The sequence below is a fragment of the Oryza brachyantha genome, chromosome 9 (assembly GCF_000231095.2).
Source record: "Oryza brachyantha chromosome 9, ObraRS2, whole genome shotgun sequence".
NCBI lineage: Eukaryota > Viridiplantae > Streptophyta > Magnoliopsida > Poales > Poaceae > Oryza > Oryza brachyantha.
The window spans coordinates 7,713,529-7,736,901 of NC_023171.2; the positions used below are offsets into that span (position 1 = coordinate 7,713,529).

At 43.3% G+C, this 23,373-nt stretch overlaps 3 protein-coding genes and 1 non-coding gene across 4 annotated transcripts; 2 read left to right on the forward strand and 2 right to left on the reverse strand.

Moving 5' to 3' along the window:
* Positions 1–4,233: 4,233 nt before the first annotated feature.
* LOC107304890 lies at positions 4,234–7,689 on the reverse strand. The gene is made up of 2 exons (XM_015840837.2): positions 7,180–7,689; positions 4,234–4,650 (listed from the first exon to the last, which is right to left on the reverse strand). Exons 1-2 carry the CDS (start codon positions 7,507–7,509, stop codon positions 4,234–4,236), a joined length of 747 nt encoding a protein of 248 aa, XP_015696323.1. The 5' UTR covers positions 7,510–7,689.
* Positions 7,690–10,897: 3,208 nt separating this feature from the next.
* LOC102722327 (probable glutathione S-transferase GSTU1) lies at positions 10,898–11,746 on the reverse strand. Its single transcript, XM_006660511.2, has one exon. The coding sequence runs from the start codon at positions 11,664–11,666 to the stop codon at positions 10,989–10,991; it is 678 nt and encodes a 225-aa protein (XP_006660574.1). The 5' UTR covers positions 11,667–11,746; the 3' UTR covers positions 10,898–10,988.
* A 4,081-nt stretch (positions 11,747–15,827) lies between these two features.
* Positions 15,828–15,946, forward strand: LOC121055402. Its single transcript, XR_005812529.1, has one exon. It is a non-coding gene; the product is annotated as a U5 spliceosomal RNA (small nuclear RNA).
* A 5,477-nt stretch (positions 15,947–21,423) lies between these two features.
* LOC102708743 (FCS-Like Zinc finger 6) lies at positions 21,424–22,678 on the forward strand. The gene is made up of 2 exons (XM_006661109.3): positions 21,424–21,978; positions 22,099–22,678. Exons 1-2 carry the CDS (start codon positions 21,569–21,571, stop codon positions 22,262–22,264), a joined length of 576 nt encoding a protein of 191 aa, XP_006661172.2. The 5' UTR covers positions 21,424–21,568; the 3' UTR covers positions 22,265–22,678.
* Positions 22,679–23,373: the final 695 nt, after the last annotated feature.

Sequence of the window (23,373 nt, forward strand, 5' to 3'; positions counted from 1 at the left end):
TATCTAAGAAGTAATTTAGTCAAATGTAAAAGCAATTTACAACACATATATTTATTTTTTATCAAAATATAATAATGTAAGATCTTGTTATAAAGTTTTAATTGCAATGAATATAATGGTGTAATTGGATTATAGATTGATGAATAAGTAATTTAAGAGACAATTTTATCTTAGGTGTTAGAATACTTAGGTGGTAGCTAGTTAAAGCTAACTAGTGCATTACAGCGTGTAGTCTCCTAAATGGGTATTACTTAAGAGTTTTTTTCCTATCCTTGAGAAGGTACCAAGAGGTATCACTGTTTTCTATGTAAAATTTGGTATCTTCTAATACCTAATGTACCAAGAGATACCAAATTTTACATAGAAATCAGTGGTACCTCATGGTACCTACTCAAGGATGAAAAAAATGCTCATTACTTAATGGGTATGAGAAATTCGATCAACAAATAAGAAAAGAACTACATGTGGATTTCACGTGTAGAAATGAACCAAAATTTATGTAAAAGTTTCACTTCTATATAATAAATTATAACTTTTTATAATGTAAACATGAATTTAAAAATGTTAGGCTCGTATTTATACATACCAAATGGGTAATACCCTCTTCATACCCAAAACTTACATGTGTAATTATTTTTTACCAAAATGGTATGAATATGGATATTTTATCGGCAGCAGCCCTTATCTTGCTCAGTGGGCCGACGTGTGGGCCTTAGGTTATATCACATGTGGTATAGGCATCCCACATGATTTCTTCAAACAGGCCGGATTGTAGAAAGATAGGTCTATGGGCCGTTCGGACATGATGTTCCCGAGTGAATTATATGTGGAAGAAGTCCATCCAAGGTCCCAAAACTTAAACGCGAGTCTTGTTTTTCGTCCATTAAGCAGAATACCAGAAATGTACACCCTTAAACTCATATAATCTGATCAAAATAGGTCCATCGGTAGTATTGACTCATTTTATTGATTGATTTTGCTGAGGTGGCATCTAGTGGGTTCCACATGTCAGTTTTTTTATGTGTTCTCTCCCCCCTCACTTCCTCTGCCCTCTCTCTCTTCTATGCTTCTCTCCCATTCACCGACCTTGCGGGCGGCTGAGGTGTGGGTGCTGGCGGGCGGCGGGCTGGGGCGCAGAATCTAGGCAGCGACCGGAGGTGGGGCGCGAACGACGTGTGGCGGGCGACGGCGGTGGGCTGTGGTGCGGACGGCGTGCGGCGGCGGCCGTTGACGAGCCGGTGCGCGGGAGCGGGACGCACGGGCCTATGGCTCACGGAGCCACTCCAGGTAGAATGTAGCATATATAGTAGTATATACGCCGGATCGGATTGTGATTATGAATTCGATGTTGTTCCAGGCAATCCTAATCAGTTCGATCATGCTAGCTCGGCTATATAAGCAGTTCTCACTTCTCAGCTTCAACTTTGCTTCTCACACTATAAATTTCACAAAGCGTAGAACCCTTTAGCTCGGGCCGCACATATGTATAGAGATGTGTTGGAAATAGCTTCCAACAGAGCTTACAAGATATCTGGAGATTACAACTGATTTGTTACATCTGATATCTCATGCATGTATACACACATATACTTATCTCATGCATGTTTATCTCATGCACGTACACGCATATACAACTGATCTATATCTATTCTAACACACACCACCAGGAACACTTACACATCGAGTCTTTCTCTCAAATTGTGAGATCTTCTTGGCAAGATGGTGAAGTAGCAGAGCTTCCTGCTGCTCCTAATGGTGATCGTCGCCGGCATGGCTGTATCAGCTGTAAGATCATAAGCATGATTAATATTTTCTGATGAACAATTGGCTTGCGATTTGGTTTATAAATTGAATTTGGTTTGAAAACAATTAAGGTGTTGGTGCGAGTGTGTGTAACTAATGTGAGTCAGGTTGCGATATATGTGCTCGGAAACGATTGGTTTGTCTCTAGTTGTGCAGGTGACTTGAGATCAATATCGATCAATGGTGGTGGGATCGTGACTAGGCTCAGAGAGGAGCTGAGGTCCGGACGATCGAGGATGCCACGATATTGAATACGAGTTAGTACATGGTGGAGCAACACCGTGTGGGATGGAATCGTAACGGGCTTCACATGTTGTGTGTGTAAGCGCCGGAAAAATCGGAAAGTAAATCGGATCAAAACTGGATGAGAAAAGGAAAGGAATTTGCTACAGGTTCGGACACTGTAGCAGCGTCGGATACTGTAGCGTCACGGTACTGTAGCACCCGGATTACTGTAGCGCGCGGCATTGTAGCAACCGGATCGGATTGCTGTGGCAGACCCGGATTACTGTAGCACGGCGAGTACTGTACCAGTTGGATTACTGTAGCACGTAGTCTGATTTTGGCATGTTCGGTTTGATTAGGAAAACTAAGAGATGAGTCATATTAGTATAAGGAGTCCTACTCCTATTTGGTGATAGACTTTTCGATATAAATAGAGACCGAGGGGTATGCCCCCGGTGTGCTTTTGTGAGACTTAGTTGTTGATTCTAGATCGACGATTTTGATAGGAGTGCTGTTGGTGCACTTTGTAAATACGAGTTGATGCAATAAAATCAAGATCATTCAATCTACGTTTTCGGCTTTCATCTACTGGTGATTTTTTTGATTCCGACGATCCGATCAATGTCATAGGAGTGACGCGATTCGATGATCTGTTTAGCGGCACATGAGCGGCGCGATCAAGATAGCGGCGACATAGGAGGGACGTGATCAAGATAGCAAGCCTTCGTCAATTTTTTCGACAGAGGTAATCCTTTATTCCACGAAAGATTTTTGGGTTTTGTTTTTCCCTACCATTCATCCTCTCTAGTAGATTTGTTTGATCTTGTTCGCTCCTACATCAGCGATGGCGGAGAGGAAGCTGATGTCTTTATACTATTCCTCTAATCTCTCTCTCTCGGCCGTTACCTCGGCCACCGCCAGCACCGGTCGGCGCCGCCGTCCAACAGTCTCGTGCGGCCGCCGCCCAGGGTCGTCGTCCTGCTGCCTCGGTCGCCGCACGCCGTCGACCCGGCCTGGCCGCCTCCTCGGTAGCCGCCGCCCCGCTCGACTCGGCCGCGCCCGCATCAGCCCCGCTCGACTCGGTGAACGTCGTGACCCCCCAGGAGGGCGGCGGCGTCCACGGCGAGCGCCCGCACGAAGCGCGGCGCTAAGGAAACCGGGCAGGGGAGTGCCGGGGCAGGTGCGACTTCCGTGGCTTGCGCCGCCATGTCGTCGACGGCACCCCGAGTCCGCCGGCACCCGTTGCCCACCATCCGTGCCCCAGCTCGCCGAGTCGTTGCAGCCCGTCCTCAGCCCACCGGCCGCCGTCGGACCGGGAGCATGCACCCGGCTTCCGCGCGTAGCGCTTCCGCGTCGTCGATGGCGTCCCCAGACCGCCGGCCGCCGCCGCCCACCATCCGTGCCCCAGCTCTCCGGGCCATTGCCGGCCGCCCCCCGCCGTCGCGGTCGCCGGAAACCGAATCCGCGCAATTGTCGCAGCTGCCCCACCCCCCCCCCCCGCCCCCGGCGAACGTCTCCTCTCTCCGTCTTCGTCGCTGCCATCTGCATGTCCGCTGCCACCATTTTTTGCTGCTTAATTCTTGCTCTGCTCAACAATGTCGAGTTGTCGTCATGCCGATCGATCGCTCGCCGGTGGGAACTCGGAAGGGACAGAAAAAGGTAAAGAGGATTAAAAAAAAGTGACACGTGGGACCCACCGTATGCCACGTCAGCAAAACCGGTCAAAACTTTTAAGTCAATACTGCCGAGGGACTTTTTTTCAACGGTTTATAGAAGTTTAGGGATACACATATCTAGGTCAAAACTTTTAAGTCAATACTGCCGAGGGACTTTTCTTCAACGGTTTATAGAAGTTTAGGGATACACATATCTTTTGGAGTTAAGGAACCTTAGATAAACTCAACGTTAAATTGAGGACTCAGTTGAACTTATTCCATTATACGTAGATCTGCATTTCCACAATGGAAATGAACTGAAATGCAGAAAACTAATTATCATCCAAGTGCTATATGCCTTGCTTTAAACTGACAAACATTCCATCGATCACAGTAGCATTAACAAAAGCATATATTGATGTGTTTTGCCCTCCACTCTAATTTACTGTCAGCACCGTAGGGCTATTCACTACGCACATCTTTATTTATTAATTACAAATGCCTCACTGTGTGCATACTAACTTGGCTGCTAGTATAATAATTTGCTTAATTACGGGGGGTCACAGCGGAGGTGTTTTGGCATGTTGGGATCATGGCTGCAGTTCGAGCGTACAGATCCTCCACCGCCTGCCACCGTTGCAGCGGCTACAGGCGGCGGCGCTGCCGCAACCGCTAGCAGCAGCGCCGCCGCCGCCACGAGAAAAGGGGCAATCACCGGCGCTGAGTCTCTCCCCCTTCCGCTCTTCTTCTTCCTCTTCTTCCCCCTCTCGACCGCACCACGACGAGCTAATGCCATGATGGTCATGGTCGCCGTGATCACCAGATCGTCGGAACTGATCAGCTCTGGTAGGCCAGTGACAGTGCTACGGCGCGACTTGCCGACCACCGACGAGCAACCGGCCGTGCGTGTCCCATCAATAAGGATTCTTGCGGATGCGGGCAGCACGGAGGAGCTGAAGTTAACATGCTGCAAAGACGGCAATGATCAATATTGTCAGGCAAGTATAGTTGGGCAGTAAATATACGGATTTGCTATTGGTCAGGCAACTGAAAATCTCCGATCCATCAGTCGATCTCTTTGTCTGTTGGATGTGGTTTAGGATGCGTGCGTTCTGCCGGACAAATGACGTTGGATGCATATCTGACCATGGGAGATGAATCGACTGACAACTCCTTAAAAAATCAGTCACCTGATGAGTAGGCGTATCCGTAAACGCACGCATCCTAAACCACATCCATCAGACAAAGAGATCGACTGATGGATTGGAGATTTTTAGTTGCCTGACCAATAGCAAAATCGTTAATCTATATGCATTTCTTAATTACTCACAGGAGTCAGTTTACTGTCTTTCTAAATTCATCTTTTTTTTTAAAAAAAAAAAGGAACAGTACAAACACAAACGCTAATATATATGCTTTCACTTAGTTCACCTTTTCCACTTGAATTTGATTTATATACTAGCGTATTACCTATTCAATGCAAGAGGATTTTAATTAAAAAATATTATTAACATATTATTATCATTACTTTTTACATATATTATCTCATAATTGATGTATATATTTAGCCTTTTGCCCACCTTCTATTTTTTTCTTCCCTTATAAAATAGATAGTTTGCAGAGGATGATCGATACGTAGGCTCTCTGTTAACTTCTCAAAAAAAGATAGAGAGAGTCGGTGACGTGGTGATGATAGATTCTGCGTCCACACTACCACTACTCTTTTTTCTAAAAAAAAAAAAAGAGTATATATACGAGCTTTGACATTCATTGAACGTATAAATTAATTTTTTTACTCTAAATTTAAAAAGCTTACAATCAGCTCCAACTATCCAACTATGAAAGTTGTGTCAACCGTTGTACATCATATGCTCATTGCTCACTATTATCATGTTAATATAACGGCAGCTTCTGGTAAGATCTTTCAAAGCGAAAGGAAAAGGAAATCAGCTGGTTAGTGGCAAGCCTTTATGGTTAGGCTTAAAAAAAAAAAAAGGGAGCCCTCGTACCAGTGGGATGATCATTGACCATATCAGGTCTCCATAGATACGCTCACGTTCGCTTGCACACGCCTTGGGAAGATTACTTTAGACAACAGAGTTTTAAACTCACTAGTAATCTTACGCTCTAGATCAATTAATGGATTTCTAAAGTTAGAAATATCCAACTTTAAATAGGCCTACCTAATATATTATTATGGTAGCTTCAGAAAACGAAGCATGTTGACTCACTATTAGAACGTGGTTAGTGCATATTATAACTCTATTGGTCGATAAGTTGTATACAGAATACAATTATATTTACGAAAACAGAAGCTCACAAACAAGAGGTGCATGTATATATCGATCAAATAGAATTCTACTTTTGAATTTTACTTATATAGAAAAATACAATATATCCGTGTAACCATGAAGTAGCGTGGTATATGAAATCCATTTCTATTTCAGTTTCTTATAGAAGTCATAATGTATTTATTTATTTTTAGGAAAATGTAATTATATTTATAGAAATTGAAGATAGGAGTCGTATGTAAATCCAATTCTATTATTTTATCTAACTCGGCTAATTTAATTTGTTTAATTTTGGATTTTCTTTCTGCCTTGCTAAAACGAGTCCTAAGATGTCATTGGCATGTAAAGTTTTACTCTTTCGAAGTAAAAAAGTTTCACCAGCTAACAAGAAAGATGTTTTAAAATTTGGTTATGTGAGAAGTAGAAAATTACACAGACAACAATTAAATAGGCGATTTCTCATGTTAGGAACTAGTCCCTAGTGGGTCCAAAGACAACCCAGCTAGCCCCTAAACTCAAAATTCACCATACTAGTCGGTCTAATAGGTGAACGTCTGTCTGCCTGCCTGCTAACCCGCGCTAACAACTAACTACATAGAAAATTTATATATGCAAACTTTTTAGACTTTGGGTTTATATGTATAAAATTTTATCTTATACATATAAAGTCTATATATAAAATATTATACATAGAAATAAATTCAACGCATAAAGTAAAAAAATATCTATACTGAAAATATTATTTTAGAAATATGTATACATAACGATTATACACTACAAAATTTTATATATAAAGTTTTCATATAAGAAGACTAAGTTATTATGTGGGTAATAACCAACATATAAAACATAGCAACGGATTAATATATGATTAATTAATTATTAATTATAAAAAACTTAAAAAAGATTGATATGATTTTAAAATAAACTATGTTATTTTTATAAAATACATACCGTTTAACAGTTTGGAAAGCGTGCATAGTTTGGAAAGCGTGTATGTGAAAAACAAGAAAATTTGGGTTAGTTAATCTAGTTAAATAAGAGAGCCGAAGTCTTTGTATATAAATCTATATATAAAAAGCATTTTATGTAGAAAGTCACGTTTGCGGGGGTTGACAGATGCACCGCCCAGCCTTTTCGCACTATACATAAAACCAATTAAACATCACTTAACAAGATACGACTCTTATGGCTTAATTATATACCTGCAGATAGGGATAGGATGACGCGCTCGCTGAGTCGAGCAAGGCCGAAGAAGTAACAACGTCGGGGATGGCAGCCGGCGACGGGTGCTCGCGCCGCCGCCGACGACGGCGGTTGCCGCCATGGCTATCGATGTGGTCGGCGGCGGTCCGGTGGCCTGGCCATGGCCGCACCGCCACCGTGAAGCCAACACAACCGCCGCCGTCGTCGCTGCCGTCCAACGGGAAGAACGACGACGACGAAGACGTGCGTGGCAGAAAGGTGGACGCAGAGGCGAAGAAGATGACGAGGAATGGAACGGTGATCATCAGGTTTGATGGAGGACGCGGCATGGTGACCTAACCAACTTCTTCTTCGTGTCTACTGCCGGCTGCCGGTTTGGCTGGAGGAGATCGATAGGGGTGGTGCGCCTCGTGTAGTATTTATATGTGTGGGATGGGCGCCGGGGAAAGAGGGGTGTTTACCATTGTGCTTGATCTTGGGGAAGCTTTATGAGTCACGAATGGTTTGAAAGGAAGATTGGGTTGTTGGATGTGATTCTTGACTGGGTTGCTTTGTTAATTAGGAGTGATGAGCGATGGGGAATAATTAGTCGACGGCATACAAGCCAGCAGCGGATATAGCCAGCGAGATTAGGGGGTCTGAATATGTTAAATAAAGTTTTAATCCCCTTCTATTGATTTTTGCCATAAAATTTTAGTGCGGTCTTCGTGTAGGCTCCAATAGCTTTAACAGGGGTAGCGGGGGCTCGAGCCCCCGCCACCCCATGTTAAATCTGTCCCTGATGGCAAGTACTGCTAGAGTACTCACTTCTGTCAAAAAAAATCATCTTTTGGTTTCCGTATGTAGCGTTTGATCACCCATTTTCTTTAAAAGTTTTTTAAAAAGTTTAAAAAATTAGTATTATTCATATTTCATCATATAATAAAAATAGAAATATTAATCGTAAAATATTTTAAATAAGATGAAAATTCAAACATTATATTAAAAACCAAAAAAATGGATTTATTTTTAGATCGAGCGAGTACGTACACCATCGATCGTAATGTGAGTAGTGTTGTAGGTTAATTAGTTTGCACAAGTACACCGTCACCGAGGCAAGCCATGCATTCAAAGGTGATCGATGGCGATATGATGCATGGTGACGGTATGCTTCCATTCGATCGAGTCAGAATGGGTCCTATGCAACGTAGGAGTACATGTGATGCGTGCATGCATGAGTCGAAGTTTTACGGCAGGTCCTGGCTACTGTAGTACTTAATTTAATTACTGGAGTACCTCTCTAGCTAGCTTTGCGTACGTGTAATAACAACTTGACTTCATTCATCCACAGCAATAGTCCACTTTGCTAGCTAGCTAGCTGTACCTTTTGTGTGATCAAGGTTGAACCAATCCACTAATTACGTGTTACAGTAGTATATATGCACACTCACTGCGAACTAAAAGTCGTCAAAGTAGTATTTCTCTGGATTTTTTTATTTAACATTCAATGTTTTTTTATAAATATATAAAATAATACGGATAGAGTGGCTGCAACTTTTTTATCTCTTACGAATCTTACGAAAAAGAAGCTAGCTATCGGCTGAGCTGAGCGAGCCAGAAAATTCAGGGATACATGCATGCATCCATCCATGGCGGCCATGATATGCATGCGCTCCCCACTGCCGCATAGTTTGGTATCACAAGTCAAATTAATTAACATCAGATATCGCCGTATGTTGACCATACACATGCCCTTCAATTCAAATCCTCTTTGTATATGTAGGCGTGCGGTCCTTGTGTTGATATGTTTCAGCTTTCTATTGACAAGTAGAGTAGCAATCTAGTATTGGATTAGACATATGCTACTACTACAAAGCAAGTAAACTTTCCACTAATAATTTGAAAAGCTTGGACTCTAATTTTCAAACGTTCAATTCAATTTTAGTAACTTGCAACCCGGATTACAAAACTTCCGACTGAAAATATTTAGAACCCCTACTTGAACTTTGAAGCTTTCGACCCCCTCCAATCAAAAAAAATTCTAAATTCAACTCATAATTTAAAACTTTGAACTACAATTTTAAAACTTATTATCATATTCTAATGGTACGGGTAGCTATAAGCGTAAGTAAGTCACACCCCCGTTGTACTCAGAGTCTCATTTATTGATCGAGTCTGATTCATATTATAAGTCTTTTTAGCCTTACGTAAATTCATCCATAGATGAATATATATAATTTATATATATGTCTAAATTCATTAGCATCCATATGAATCTAGACAATGGTAGAAAGACTTACATTGTGAAATGGAGAGAGTAGAAGCAAAACCGGATATGAGGAAGACTATAAGAAAAGAGAAAGGGGATGTCTCAACGACAGGTGGGGCCACGTATTTCTTAAAATTTTTGTTGACTATAGTTACACATAAGCGGTACGTAGATGCCTCGTATTTCAGCAAAAACCACCATGAAAACAATGGAGGGAATCGACTTATACGGGTATTAATACTTACAAATTGGACTTGGCCCATAAGGAAGGGACTCGATGTGGACTTATTCCTAAATAAATAGGTCTACGTGTCGCTATTTGAGGTGGCCCAGCCCCGCATTCTCAGAAGGGGACGCGCATGAGACCAATGCTCAGGTTGACGCGGCCCAAATTTGTCGGCCCGATTTGCAGGCATTGGATTAGTGGGCCACGTTGAATGGGCTGGGATTCCCTTGATATCTGGAAGCCCCTTTACAGGAGGGGACACGAGGTTGTGTGGCCCAATCTGGCCCGTTTAAATTCCCTCGAGCGTATGTAGGGAAGCCATGGAAATTTTTATATTTTTTAAACATTTTTAAGAAATAATTTTATTATTAAATCTTGGGAGAAAATATTCCACCCATGAACCTTTTGGCCACGGCACCAACATTGACGTGGCCAAACGGCTTGCCACGCCAGTGTCGGTGGCGTGACAGCATTTTCTTGCCACACAACTGACAGTGGTGCCACGTCACGCCGAAAAAACTACGTGACAGCGTTGTCTTGTCATGCCACCCACACTGGCGTGGCCAAAAGGTTCAGTTTTGAAAAAATTTTGCCTGGTAGTTTAGTAATAAAATTATTTCTTAAAAGGTTTAAAAAATAAAAAAATTCGAAGCCATGTGGGACCTACCTGTCTAGTGGTGTTATACTAATTTTAGTGCCAGGTTAATCTAATAATAACATTAGTTTAACAAACTTGGTCCTAGTGATCAGTCTGTTGATGCTGCATATAAAGAACCATTAAAAAAGAGCTTGCATGAAGACCAACATGTGCATTTAGATTTCGGAGGATTTTAGTTGTCGCAGATTGTTTAATGATCCATAACAACTTTGAAAAATACAAAGATCAGAATTGAGACACAAGGCATGCATCACACTTTTATTATATCGCTGAAACAAGACGGAACGAATAGTAGTACAACACAACAGAAACAACACCCAAGTACACGCGGAGAGTAGTAGGTACAAATCACGACGACATGATAAGTAAAAGCAATTAACCAAAAACCAATACAAATCTAAAACAACCCCAAGCATATAGACATATTTTCTCTAGATATTTGATTATTTGTCTTATTAAAACATTTATATAATTATTAATTATTTTTTTAAGATTTGATTTATAAAAAAGCTTTAATTATGATTTATAATCTTACATATTCCTATAAAAACCTTGAAAAGAAAACATATTAAAAATCAACGGCATCAATTAAAAAACGAGAGAGTATAAAGATAGTGTAATTAACCAAACCCTGCCCACTCGGTATAATCTCTATAAAAACAGATTAGTTAATTAATTACTTGGCGCCAAACTTGTCCTTGAGGTAGAGCGCGAACTCATACACCTTGCCGGGGTCAGAGAGCGTCGCGGCGACGCTGTCCCTCTCCTTGCAGCGTTCGGCCCACGCCACCAGCCGCGGGCAGTGCTCCGCCACGGCGAAGCCGCCGAGCCTCTCGTAGGCGTGGAACCACGCGGCGAACGGCACGAGCACGACGTCGAGGTAGCCGAACGCCTCGCCGCCGAAGTAGACCCGGTCGCCGAGCTCCGCCTCCAGCGCCCTGAGCGCATCCACCATGTCCCTCTTGGCCTGCTCGTGGCCGTCCTCGCCGGCCCGGAGCTTCCACAGCCGGGTCTGGCAGTCGAAGAGCCTCTTGTCGACGTAGTCCGCCCAGAACCTGGCCCGCGCGCGGCCGTAGGGGTCGTCGGCGGCGGCGGGGAGGAGCGGCGGCGCCTTCTCCGGCCACGCCTCGTCGATGTACTCGAGGATGGCGAGCGACTCGCACACCGGGCGGCCGCCGTGGAGGAGGACGGGGACCTTCTTGTGGACCGGGTTGGAGCGGAGGAAGAGGTCGCTCTTGTCGGCGAGGCTCTGCTCGCTGTACTCGTACTCCACGCCCTTCTCCGCCAGCGCGATCCGGCACCGCTGCCCGAACGGGCTCACCCAGAAGTCGAGAAGCACAACCTCGTCCGCCATAGCTGCTGCTGCGATGCTAGCTCCTCGGAGAAGATGGAGAGCTGGTAGCTAGCTAGCAATGGAGTTGGAAGCTCGTCCTGCGTTTGTGTTGTGGGGTTGGGAGATTGTGAGGGTTCAGTTGAGCTTTTATATGTGATGGTCAGCTCTGACATGCCGTCAGCAGTGACTGCAATGGCTCACTTCAATTGCAAAAAGAGAAGGGCTTCCAGTGGTTCATGCGTATGTGTATGCTAATTGCCCAAATGTTATATTTACAACCGTAAAATAATTTGTAAAAATAATATATATATATATATATATATTTAACAATATAAAAGAGAATGATGAAAAATAAAATACGATGGAAAAAAACTACTCTAAATTTAATGTTGAAAATTCAATTTTTGGCTTTAGCATAAGTAAGAAGCGAAAAAAATAAGATGCTATTTTGGCATTCTGAGCAAATTATCTTAGAAGTTTTCTTGATAGATTGATTGTTCGAGGGAGCATTAACACATAATGGATATACATACGTGTGCCTCCTACTCCCTCCGTCTTGAAAAAACCATATTTTCGGTTTGGTGTCGAGCATTTGATCACCCGTCTTATTTGAAAATTTTTAAGAGATTTTTTTAAAAATAGTCACACATAAAGTACTATTCATGTTTTATCGTCTAATAAAAATAAAATTATTAATCTTAAACTTTTTTAATAAGACGAAGAGTCAAACATAGTATCTAAAATATGAAAAGTTGATTTATTTTGGGATGGATGGAGTAAATTATTTGACACCAGTTATAAAAACAGCATTTAACTCCTGAGCAACCAGATGAGATCTGAGATTACAACTTTACAAGGGCTTCGTTCGTTCCTCCTCCTGGAAACGCTAGATTCACTCGTTTTTTTTTACGCACGCATCCTGAACTGTTAAACGTTATGTTTTTTATAAAGAAAATTCTATAGAAAAGTTGCTTTTAAAATTCAGATTAATTTATTTTTCTAATTTCTATAATTAATAATTAGTTAATTATATATTAATCTATTACCGTGTTACGCGCTCCGTATATCTTATCTCCAAACGAGCACTGCCAAAATCAATGGAAATAGGCTCCGGATACCCCGGATCGGATCAATAATATTAACCGCTCGGTTTTTCGGTCTAGTTAAAACAAATCATACTAGGTTTTATATTTTTAATAGATTCATCTAGATTTCATCTTTTTATCGGTTTATAAATGGTTTTCATGGAATCCATAGCTACCACCTCTGAGCAGTTTTTATCCGGTATCGAGGTTGTGAATGCTCGAACTACCTAGCTCTCTAATCCTAGGCATTGATAACCAAGGTCATGTAATTTTTTAGAGTAAATTATATAATCTAGACCACATTTTATTACTAAAGTTTTACTCTATACCTCTTGCAAACTAATCTTTACATTTGGACCAAATAATTTTGTCACTATAACAATTGAAACACGCTAAAACTTTTATTTACTACACATCAACGAACCTCAAATACATTGGCTAAAAGGTAACTCAAACTGTAATTCGTTCTCTCTGTATTTTTTTCCTACTGTACTTTATTCTAAAAGATAAGCATTCTTGGTTATTATTAATATGAAGAGGAAGAAAATTTCCAGGCAATCCTGGTACAGTACTATTCCTAAGGTATGGCGGCTTCAGCTAATCCGGAATTCCAGATTACGGAGTAGGATGCTTGCATTATCTTTCTTTTTCTCCCTTTCCGAGGAAAATGCTTCACTAAACGTGTATCTCCACCAGTCAGGAAATGAAGGCATTGTTTAGTTTCCAAAAACTTTTTTCAAAAATCACATCGAATTTTTGGACACCTAAATAAAGCATTGAATATAGATGAACTAAAAAAACTAATTGCATAGTTACGGAAGAAATCTTGAGACGAATCTTTTGAGCCTAATTAGTCCATGATTAGCCATAAGTGCTACAGTAACCAACATGTGCTAATGATGGATTAATTAGACTTAAAAGATTCGTCTCGTGGTTTTCAGGCTAGTCGTGAAATTTGTTTTTTTATTCATGTCCGAAAACCCCTTCCGACATCTAGTTAAACATTTGACGTGACACTTCTCCCAAAATTTTTCTCAATCTAAACACCCCTTAACTAATTTGTGTTGTTTGCCGTTCAAGATTGTTCTCGCATCCTTGACCGTCGCAGCGGCGTCACGGCCTGCGTCACCCGGTCAGGACTCTGATGAATCCCCTGCATGAACGCAGTTGCAATTCGAGCATGTTTTGCAGCGTGATCTGTTCTGCTACTTACCTGGGCTTGATCGTACCTTCCCCTGCTTTTGACTAAACCATACTCCTCTGTGTACTCCTAAACTGGATCACAAACTGGTATTTACCGAAATAAAATTATTTTTTGGTTTTTAATGCAATATTTTGACTCTTCGTCTTATTTAAAATTTTATTGTGATTAACATTTTTATTCTTACTAGATGATAAAACATGAATAGTACTTTATGCGTGACTAATTTTTTTAAGTTTATTTAAATTTTTTTCAAATAAGACGAATGATCAAACGTTGGACATGGAAAAATAAAAATAAAGTTATTATGGGACGGAGGCAGTACATTGAATCACCTTAAGGCCGCGTTCGGCTGAGCATGTAACTTAACTTACCTCTCTCGTTTTCTGTGCGCACGCTTCCCGAACTGCTAAACGGTGTACTTTTTTAAAAAAATTTCTATAGAAAAGTTATTTTAAAAAATCATATTAATCTATTTTATATTTTTAATAATTATAATTAATTAATCATGTACTAATCTATTATTACTACTAGTTAAGTTAACTAACCTTCCCCAGTCGCCGAACGGGGCCTAAGTACAGAAAATGCACGTCTTTGATACTAGCATTTTGGGGGCAAATTAACTGATAGGGATAACAATGATTCACTACTGGAGGATGAAAGGTGTTTTGAAATGTTCTGGTATGCTCCTGCTCGATGGTTCATAGATGGATCGATGGATAGATAGTCAATTCCAGATTACAATTAGGGCCTCGTCATTTCATTTATAATAAGCATAAACGAAATGATATTTAGTAGTTAAAAAATAATTTACATGTAAAACTTTTACACATGTATTCACTATTATTCTAAAATTAAAATAAATTAGATGAAACTCCAAAAGTAATATCTAAAATTTAAGTTTTGGCTTTATAGTTATAAACAACGAGGCTTTACATACGTTTAGGATGAACGGATTGTAGGAAGGGCGTGATAGAGCAAAGTTGAACTTGGCTTTGACCATTGATCGTGAAACAATTCCTTTCCTCCACTGCAAATCATCATATCCAGTTCTTTTTTTCTTATAACGGGATAGCATTTCCAACGTTTTACGTTAGAGATGAACAGTACACAGTGACAAGTTATTAATAATGAAAAGTACCCATCTAAGATTTTGCCATGTAGATGGACAGATCATAAAGCAATCTAAATTTTATTATCCAATCTTATCGTCTGCTGCTTCGTCGGTGGCTGCTCTGGGGATCTCAGGCCATTCCGAGGAAATTCACACGAGCCGCCGAGGATTCCTCCAAATTCTGAAGAGGCAATTGTCTGGCAAACGGTATATTTTTGTAAATAAAAGATAATTTATAAATAAAATTTTTATATATGTGTTCTTAGCGATCTAAAAACTAAAAATAAAAATAAACTATGATAAAAAGTTAGAATCTTTGAAAATTTAAATTTTATTTTGTAAATATAAATAAAAGTGAAAAGATAGGCTGCTGCTTGGTGCAAGCATCCTTTCCTACACCAATGAACTCGCAGAACAGATCATATTATCTCAAAGAATTTAGAAACTTAGAAGCCACGGAGATATATATCATACTAGTACGACAAGGCCTAGCGTATCGCGTATTCGCGTATGGCGTATCCATATCCTCGATGTTAGTGTTGGGCCGAAATGGTAGTGTGCGTCACGTGTGGCCCACTTTGATTGGGCCCGGAACGGAAACGTCACTGCAGGCTGAGCTGCGGCGGCTGCGAAGAGAAACGGCCCTCTGTACATGCCGAGCTGCTTCTCTTGCAGCCCACTCAGCGGATGAGAAAGAATGTTTTAGTACCATACTGCTCGTTCTGCAAGTTAAGCTAGCTATACAGCTATTTATTGAGCGACTGCCATGTTAAAACATCAGCAGCTGCGTGGTGAGCACAAAGCGAACTATTCTTTCGCCTTTTACTAAAGAATACCGTGTGCTCGCCACAAATAGCAGCATACTTTTACTTTTATTTTTGGAGGGTGTTAATAAAGCCCCACAAATCAAATTTAAATCGAGCTGGGACAAGTTCATTCGTTTCGTACGATTGTTATCACCAGCACGGATAGATCTAAGGTAACACCTTAATCTTAGAGAAATATGTTAGATATAATTATATAAACGAGGTTGCTAAAGTTAGAGATGACGGAAGCATCGCTGGGTTGCTCTCAGAACCATTCTCGGTTGTTTTCTTCCTAATATAAGTACGAGCCATTGATTTCTTTTGCTCCTGTATTGGTGAACTGCAGCTTTGCCAAGTCTGCTGGTCCTAAACTTCTCACCTGCCTTCTGAACTATGGCTTCATCAGGTTTGCCAACTCTTGACTGGTTGTTATTTAGAGACCCTGCATCAAGATTATCTTTCTCTTCTACAACATCGGCAAGTTCCACACCAGTGCTCTATTAGCTCAGTTCATCAATTTGACCCAGCAAGTTTCCAGGCACCAAGATCACAACAGCAGGTTCATCGCCAGTCTCCAGTACCCAAGACCACAACATCAGTTGTCATTTTGCTTTCTTCGACTAATATACTTTCTGCCACTAAATCCTCTTTTAAGACCAAAGCATTGTCATGCTTAACAGAAACTGGACTATTTTCTGTGTGTTCACACTCAACAAGCTTGATGAACACTGACAAAGTTCTAACATCATTCAGATCTTTATCCTGCTTGGCTCTGTCAGAGGTGATAAGATCAGGTACTGGGTTGCCCTTATGCTTAGGCATATGTTCGGATCCAGAGTTTCAGACAAAAGGATGAGATTGATCTGTTTGGAAAGTAAAGGCTTCTTCAGATGCAAATAAGAAAGGACAGGAATAAATTCAACTATATAATATCTATAGTTGTCCACATGATCCTTAATACTCCCTCCGTTTCATATTGTAAGTCGTTCTAACCTTGCATATATTCATTCATTGATGAATGTATACTTTATATACGTGTTCAAATTCATTAGCATCTAGATGAATCTAGGCAACGCTAGAAAGACTTACATTACGAAACGGAGGGAGTATAATTTATCATATACTATCTCTGTTTCATATTATAAGACTTTTCTAACATTGTCTAAATTCATTTACTGATGGTCTCGGTTGTGACATTAGTCACATTATTGGGCTTTTGGGCGTTGCCTAATTTCTACAACCGTTGGTCTCGGTTGTGACATTATTGGGCTTTTGGGGTTGGGCCCTATCAACCAGAGCAAGCAGAGGGGGAAGCCCACCGCGCCAAAGTGGAGGCCCATACTGCTATTTTGAAAAAGAATAAGTTCACAGAAGGTCCCTCAACTTAGCGTCGAGTTTTTAAATCGTCCCTAAACCGCAATACAGAAATGTTAGACCTTAAACTTGTAAATCCAGTTTAAAATAGGTCCTAAGACAGTATGGAAGAGTAGTTTCGCTGATGTGGCATTTTGACCTAGGTCTCCTCCTGCTGACTAGGCGTTTAGTTGGCAAAAAAATAAATATGGCCACATGTCATCCTCACTTCTAATCTCTCCTGTCCTCTATCTCTCTCCTAGTGAAGAGAGGACGGCGCCCACTAGCAGCTTAGCTTGGAGAAGAGAGGACGATGACGGCGAGGCTTCGCGCGCGAGGTCGTTGTTGGCCGGCGACCTAGGGAGGCGAGACGGCAACGGCGGCCGAGGGTGGCGTGCTTCCTGCAGCCCCTATCCTCCATCTCTCTCCTGGTGAAGAGAGGACAACGCCCACCGGTAGCAGTGGCAAGGCGTCAGGCGAGGTCGTCAGCGACCGGCGATCGGGGAAGGCGAAACGGCGGTGGTGGCTAAGCGCAGCATGCTTGCCGTGGGTTGGATGCTTCATGGCAGACGAGGGACCGTGTGGCTCTGGCTCCGGCGTTGGTGATGGGGACGGCAGCGGCGGTCGCGCGTGGTAACTGGGGGAGGCGGCGGTGGCTGAGAGTGGCATGCCTGCCATGGCTGGGGTGCTACATGGCGGACGAGGCCCGTCCGGCTCCGGTGGTCCAGCTATGGTGCCGGCGAGAGGGACGACCAGCGGCGGTGTTGAAAAGGGAGGTGAGGATGGCGGTGGGGAAAGGGGGTTGCAGCGATGACCGGGGAAGGCGACGGCGGCACCCGGCGTTTAGCCTCGTCGGGAACGGCTGCAGCTCGCCGGAGCATGGGGTGGCGGCGGCCGGCGTGATGCACGTCTCAATGTTCTTTTACCAGACGTCGTCCGGGTTTGGTCGCGGCGTCGCACGTCCGCATGTCGGCCGGTCCTACTCCTAGACGTTCACATCTGCATGCATGGCTAACTAATTAGCTAGAGGTACTCTCACCTCCTGGCAACACCATCAGCCACTACTCACTGCGAATTCCCTCAGCCATGCAGCACAACCACTAAGCTAGCACTCACGCCATTCAACACACATACATGTGACTTCTAGTCAGCTACTGCCATATGACAATAAAGATGCGAAACTAAAACAACAAGATTATATTTCTAACAATCTCGTGGATCTCGGCGAGCTTCTCCCAGCAAAACATCTAGGCGTACTCCTCGATCCGCTGCTGCTCGGCGCTGAAGTCCGCCTCCATGCGCTCCCACACCTTGTGGTTCGTCTTCCAGTTGATCGGCGGGCCGGAGAGCACCCAGTAGCCGCCCGGCTGGAACACCCCGTCGATCTCCATATGTACATCCCACCTGCATCATCAAAGTTCGTGCTTGTTACTAATGCAAAGTTCGACGCCGGCGGCGGCGGCGAGGGTGGCTTACCGTTGCCGGACCAGGGGATGAGGCAGCGGGAGCAGTGGGCCATGTCGAAGGAGCGGGGCGGGAAGGGGAGCTTGACGGAGCCGAGGACACCGATGAAGGCCGGCACCTGCCAGTTCACCGCAGGTCGCCGCCGTCTACCAGTTCACCGCCATCGCGATGTTGTCGCCCTTGCCATAACCGCTGAGCTGCTACGCGCCGAGCACATAGAAGAAGCAGCACATGCCGACGACGACCACCATGCGCTGATGCGCTAACTAGCCGAGAAGAGCTAAGGAAAGAAAAGGAAGAAAAGGAGAGAGAAAAAAATCTTACATGTGAGGCCATCATCGCCACGTCAGCAAAACCAGGTAAAAATTTAATCAATACTGCCAAGCGACCTTTTTTGAATGGATTATGCAAATTGAGAGACACATATTTATGGGATTTCAGTTAAGGGACAATAAACACACTCGCGTACTCGCGTGTAAGTTTAGGGATCTTTAATGGACTTTTTTCTTTTGAAAAAGAGATAAGCTTCCTCGGCGGGTTGGGCCAGGCCTACTCGATCAGCCCACGAACCATTTCCGCGGCACAAAATACATCGACACGACCCACACAGCAGTCGCCGCATCACGCTCCCCCGCACAGGATCCAGCACAAAAGCGCCAGCAGCGGTGGGCCCACAGAAGAACCCACCCTCTCACCACCCGCCACGTGTAGATCCCTTGACGGCAAGCGGGCCCGACGCCGGATCCCCCAAGTCCCCTCCCAAAAAGCGACGGCGCTGCAGTGGGCTGCCCGAGCTGACCATTCGCACGAACAACCCGCAGCCCACTGACTTGTGGGCCCGAGGTTTTACCAGCGTGTACGCGAGCCGCGTGCGGCCAGCGATTTTTTTTGCGTTGTCCCCGCCGTGTGGCCCACGACGCTCCGCCGGTCCAAGTCGTCCAGCTCAGGGTGGGCCCACACCTCCCGATTCCCCTGGGGGGACGCTTTATTATGGCTTAATTCTGAAAGTGATTTCCATTTGTGCTAAACTGCAGATTTGATGATTAACTAATTAATTGTTGCTAGTAAGCTGATATAACTCCATGATCATGAAACCAATTTGTGGTTCCTAGATAGTACTTTTTTGTGTGAACAGATGATGGTATTTGTTTTACCACACCCTTAGAAAGCTCACTAAGGTGCGTCTACACTCACAGGAGAACTTCTTTTTCTTTTTTTTCTGGGAAGTATAGTGCTTGACTGCCTGGAGCATTCACAATGAGCTTGTCGCTAATAATGAATTGACAAGTATTGTTACCAAAGTGTTCTGGACATGTATACGGCAGAATTGTTTTGCTTTTTCATGTAAACGAAATATTTATAAATAAAAAATAATTTATGAATCACACTTTTATATACGTATTCTTAGCATGAAAATAAACTACGATGTAAAAGTACCAAAATCAATTCTAAATTTAAGGTTAGAAATTCAAATTTTGGTTTGTAAGCATAAGCAGAAGAAAAAAAAGATGACGTCCTAAACAACATCTCATGGCACAAACCTATACGACCTGCATAACCTTGGTAATCATTATTCAACTTATAATAATATGTAGTTTTAACAAAATATTTGTAAAAAACAACTGGTACTCTTAGGGGTCATTTTTTGACGAAAAAACCAAACGTCATATTTACTAATAAAAATAATTTATAAATAAAACATTTATATGTGTGCTCCTAGTGATCTAAAAGAAAATGCTAAAAAAATTATGATGGAAACTCCAAAATCAACTTTAAATTAATTGAAAATTCAAATGTTAAGTTGGTTAGGTTTTGACCAATGGGTGTACACAAAAACTAAATTGTGCTAAGTTGGTTAGGCTTAATGGACTTGTCTATCCGTGTCTCTGACATAACACGGGGTGACAGCCGGTCCAACTTTTTTGCCTAAGGTTCAAAGGTGGTAGGCTAAAATCTTTTAGATTTTTAAGTTGGAGATATAAAAGATCTGGATGCTAGTTTTCAGTAGTAATTTTTAAAGAGTGTGCAATATAACTATCGACACCGAGTCGTATAATATGGTTTGTTGAGACAGTCTTTCGAAGATGCTCATATATGTTAAGTGTGTATTTATTAGGGTGAGCGTGTATTTGCAACTGTGCTGTGCTTAATTAAAAAGTTACATTAAATTGATACTACCTCTATGGTAAGACTTTCTAGCATTGTCTATATTTATCAATTGATGAATATATCTGTATGTCTAGATTCATTAGCAACCATATGAATATAGACAAGACTAAAAAATCTTACGTTAAGAAATACTAGTTTGGTTCCTTTGAGACAAAAAAAAATAATTTTGAGTGCACACATGACACCACTCCCTGCAGCGCAGAGAACCCCACACCAGACTCAGCAATCATGCATCGAGCTGCTCAATCACACAATTTTTCTCCCCATTTATGAGATATCCCCATCACACTAGTAAATGCTGGTAGTGCCACTACCAATAAAAAGAACCAACCAATAAACAATTTTTCGTACAACACAAAAAACCCAAAATTAAAAATAAAAATAAATAAAATTTGAGCGACGAGAGCTCCCCGACCGAACCGGGAAGCGAACAAAAACGCAGTCATCAGGCGCGAACAAAAGAGACACGATTGGCGCGAGAAATGACGTGGATCCGACGGATCGCCGGATCCCCATCGGACGGCCCAGATTGTCTCTCCCGCTCCTTTTTATCTCCACCACCACCGCCTCCTCCCCCCCTCCCTCCCACACACCCGCTCTCGCCGCGCGCGCGCACCTGCAACTGCACCCGCGGCCTCGTCTTCGCCGGCGACACCGCCGCTTCGTCTCACGCCGTATCGGCGTAGGTGCGTGTGTGTGCGGGAGGGGAGGGGAGGTGAGGTGGGTCGGTTATGATGGTGGGGAAGAGGGGGAGGGGAGGGGGCAAGAACAGCGCCGCCGTCCCGATGAGGCGGACGACGAGCATGACGGAGTTCTCGCCGCCGGACGTGCTGGCGGTGGTGGCGGAGGAGGAGGGTGAGGATATGGAGGCGATGGTGGTGGTGGACGGATGCGGTGGCGGGGACGACGACGGGCGGCAGGACTGGCTGGCGTCGTTCGGGGGAGGAGGAGGAAGAGGAGGGGGAGGGGGCGCGCCGGGGCAGGACTGGCTGGCGGCGTACCGCGCGCGCGCGGCGCCGGCGCGGGCGGGGATCAGGCGGAACTCAGCGGACTACTGCGCCGTCGAGACCGCCGCGTTCCTCCGCGCCTGCGGCCTCTGCCGCCGCCGCCTCGGCCCTGGCCGCGACACCTTCATGTACAAGTACGTACACCTATACCCCCCCGAGAGCCTCTTCTTGCACCATCCATGGCGGCGGCCACCATGGCTAGGTCGTTTGATCCAATTGCTAACGAGCTCTACGTTGCTCACTGGTCGCTGCAGGGGCGAGGCGGCGTTCTGCAGCCTGGAGTGCAGGCAGCAGCACATGACGCAGGAGGAGTGGAACGACAAGTGCGCGGTTTTGACGTCCAGGAAGAAGGAGGCGCCGGCGAACGGCCGCGCCCGCTCCAGCAAGGCCACCACCGGCGGCACGGTGGCGGCGGCCTGACGAACGATCTAGCTAGCAAGATAGCCACGGCCTACCTACCTCAGCTAGCTAGCAACCAAGCGATCGAGCTCATCGATCAGCGCCACCACACCTAAGTGCAACCACCATCCACACGGCTCAATTACGACGACGACGACGACGACAACTAAATCATCGATTATTATTCCGCCATTATTGTATGGTTTGATCCATTCATCAACCCATCCAGCAGTAGAGATATATACCACTATTAGTTCATCTGATCAATCCACACATCGCCACTTGGATCGATCGATCGTTTCTAATTAATTAAATTAGTTGCAGTTCATGCCGATCGATCAGTGTGAATCTGTGATGGATCGATAATTGATTGATCATGTAAAACGATGTCGTTGCATCTAAAAGGAATTCTTGGAGGCAGCAGGTGCATGCGCAGATTGTTCATCTACAGTTCGAGAACAAATCGATCGATTGCTTTAATAAAAAAAAAAGCCTCTCGAATCTGCCTGTGATTCTTTGTTGGATGTAGCCTACGTGTCCATGAGATGGCCACCAGCTCGAGCCACTGAACCTGTCATTAAAGGTAAATTAAACCAAATCCGTGAGCGTTTTAAGTGCAAATTAAGCTTTGGAAAATTAAACTCTCTTCTGTGGAAGCTTGGTCACATGGATACCGATGTGGCCATTACTGCTAAGTACTAGCCACTTGCCTGCAGAGCTGCAGGTGACAACTGATAAACACAGAAACGCTAACAACTCTCTCGTTATTTAATTCGCAAGTACATCTCCAGAACCAGGTTTCAGTGAAAGAAAGTACTGCTAGTTGTGCATCGCGGCATCTTAATGATCAGAAGCATCGGTTCTGAACTTCTGGTTGCAGATCGATCGTACGTACGAAGCAATTTGTACTGTAGTTTATTTAGTTATTTATGATTCCATTATCAAGTGCGTTCTGAAGGGCGTTTTATTAATAGTAGAAGAGGCAAGCTAGTCTTGGTTCCCATCGTTTCACTTTCTATAAGAAGAACAAAACGTTTTATTTGAAAATAGAAGAATTATTTGTAAGCAAACTATTATATATGTCTATAGCAATTAAAAAATAATGTAAAAATAAACTATAATGAAAATTA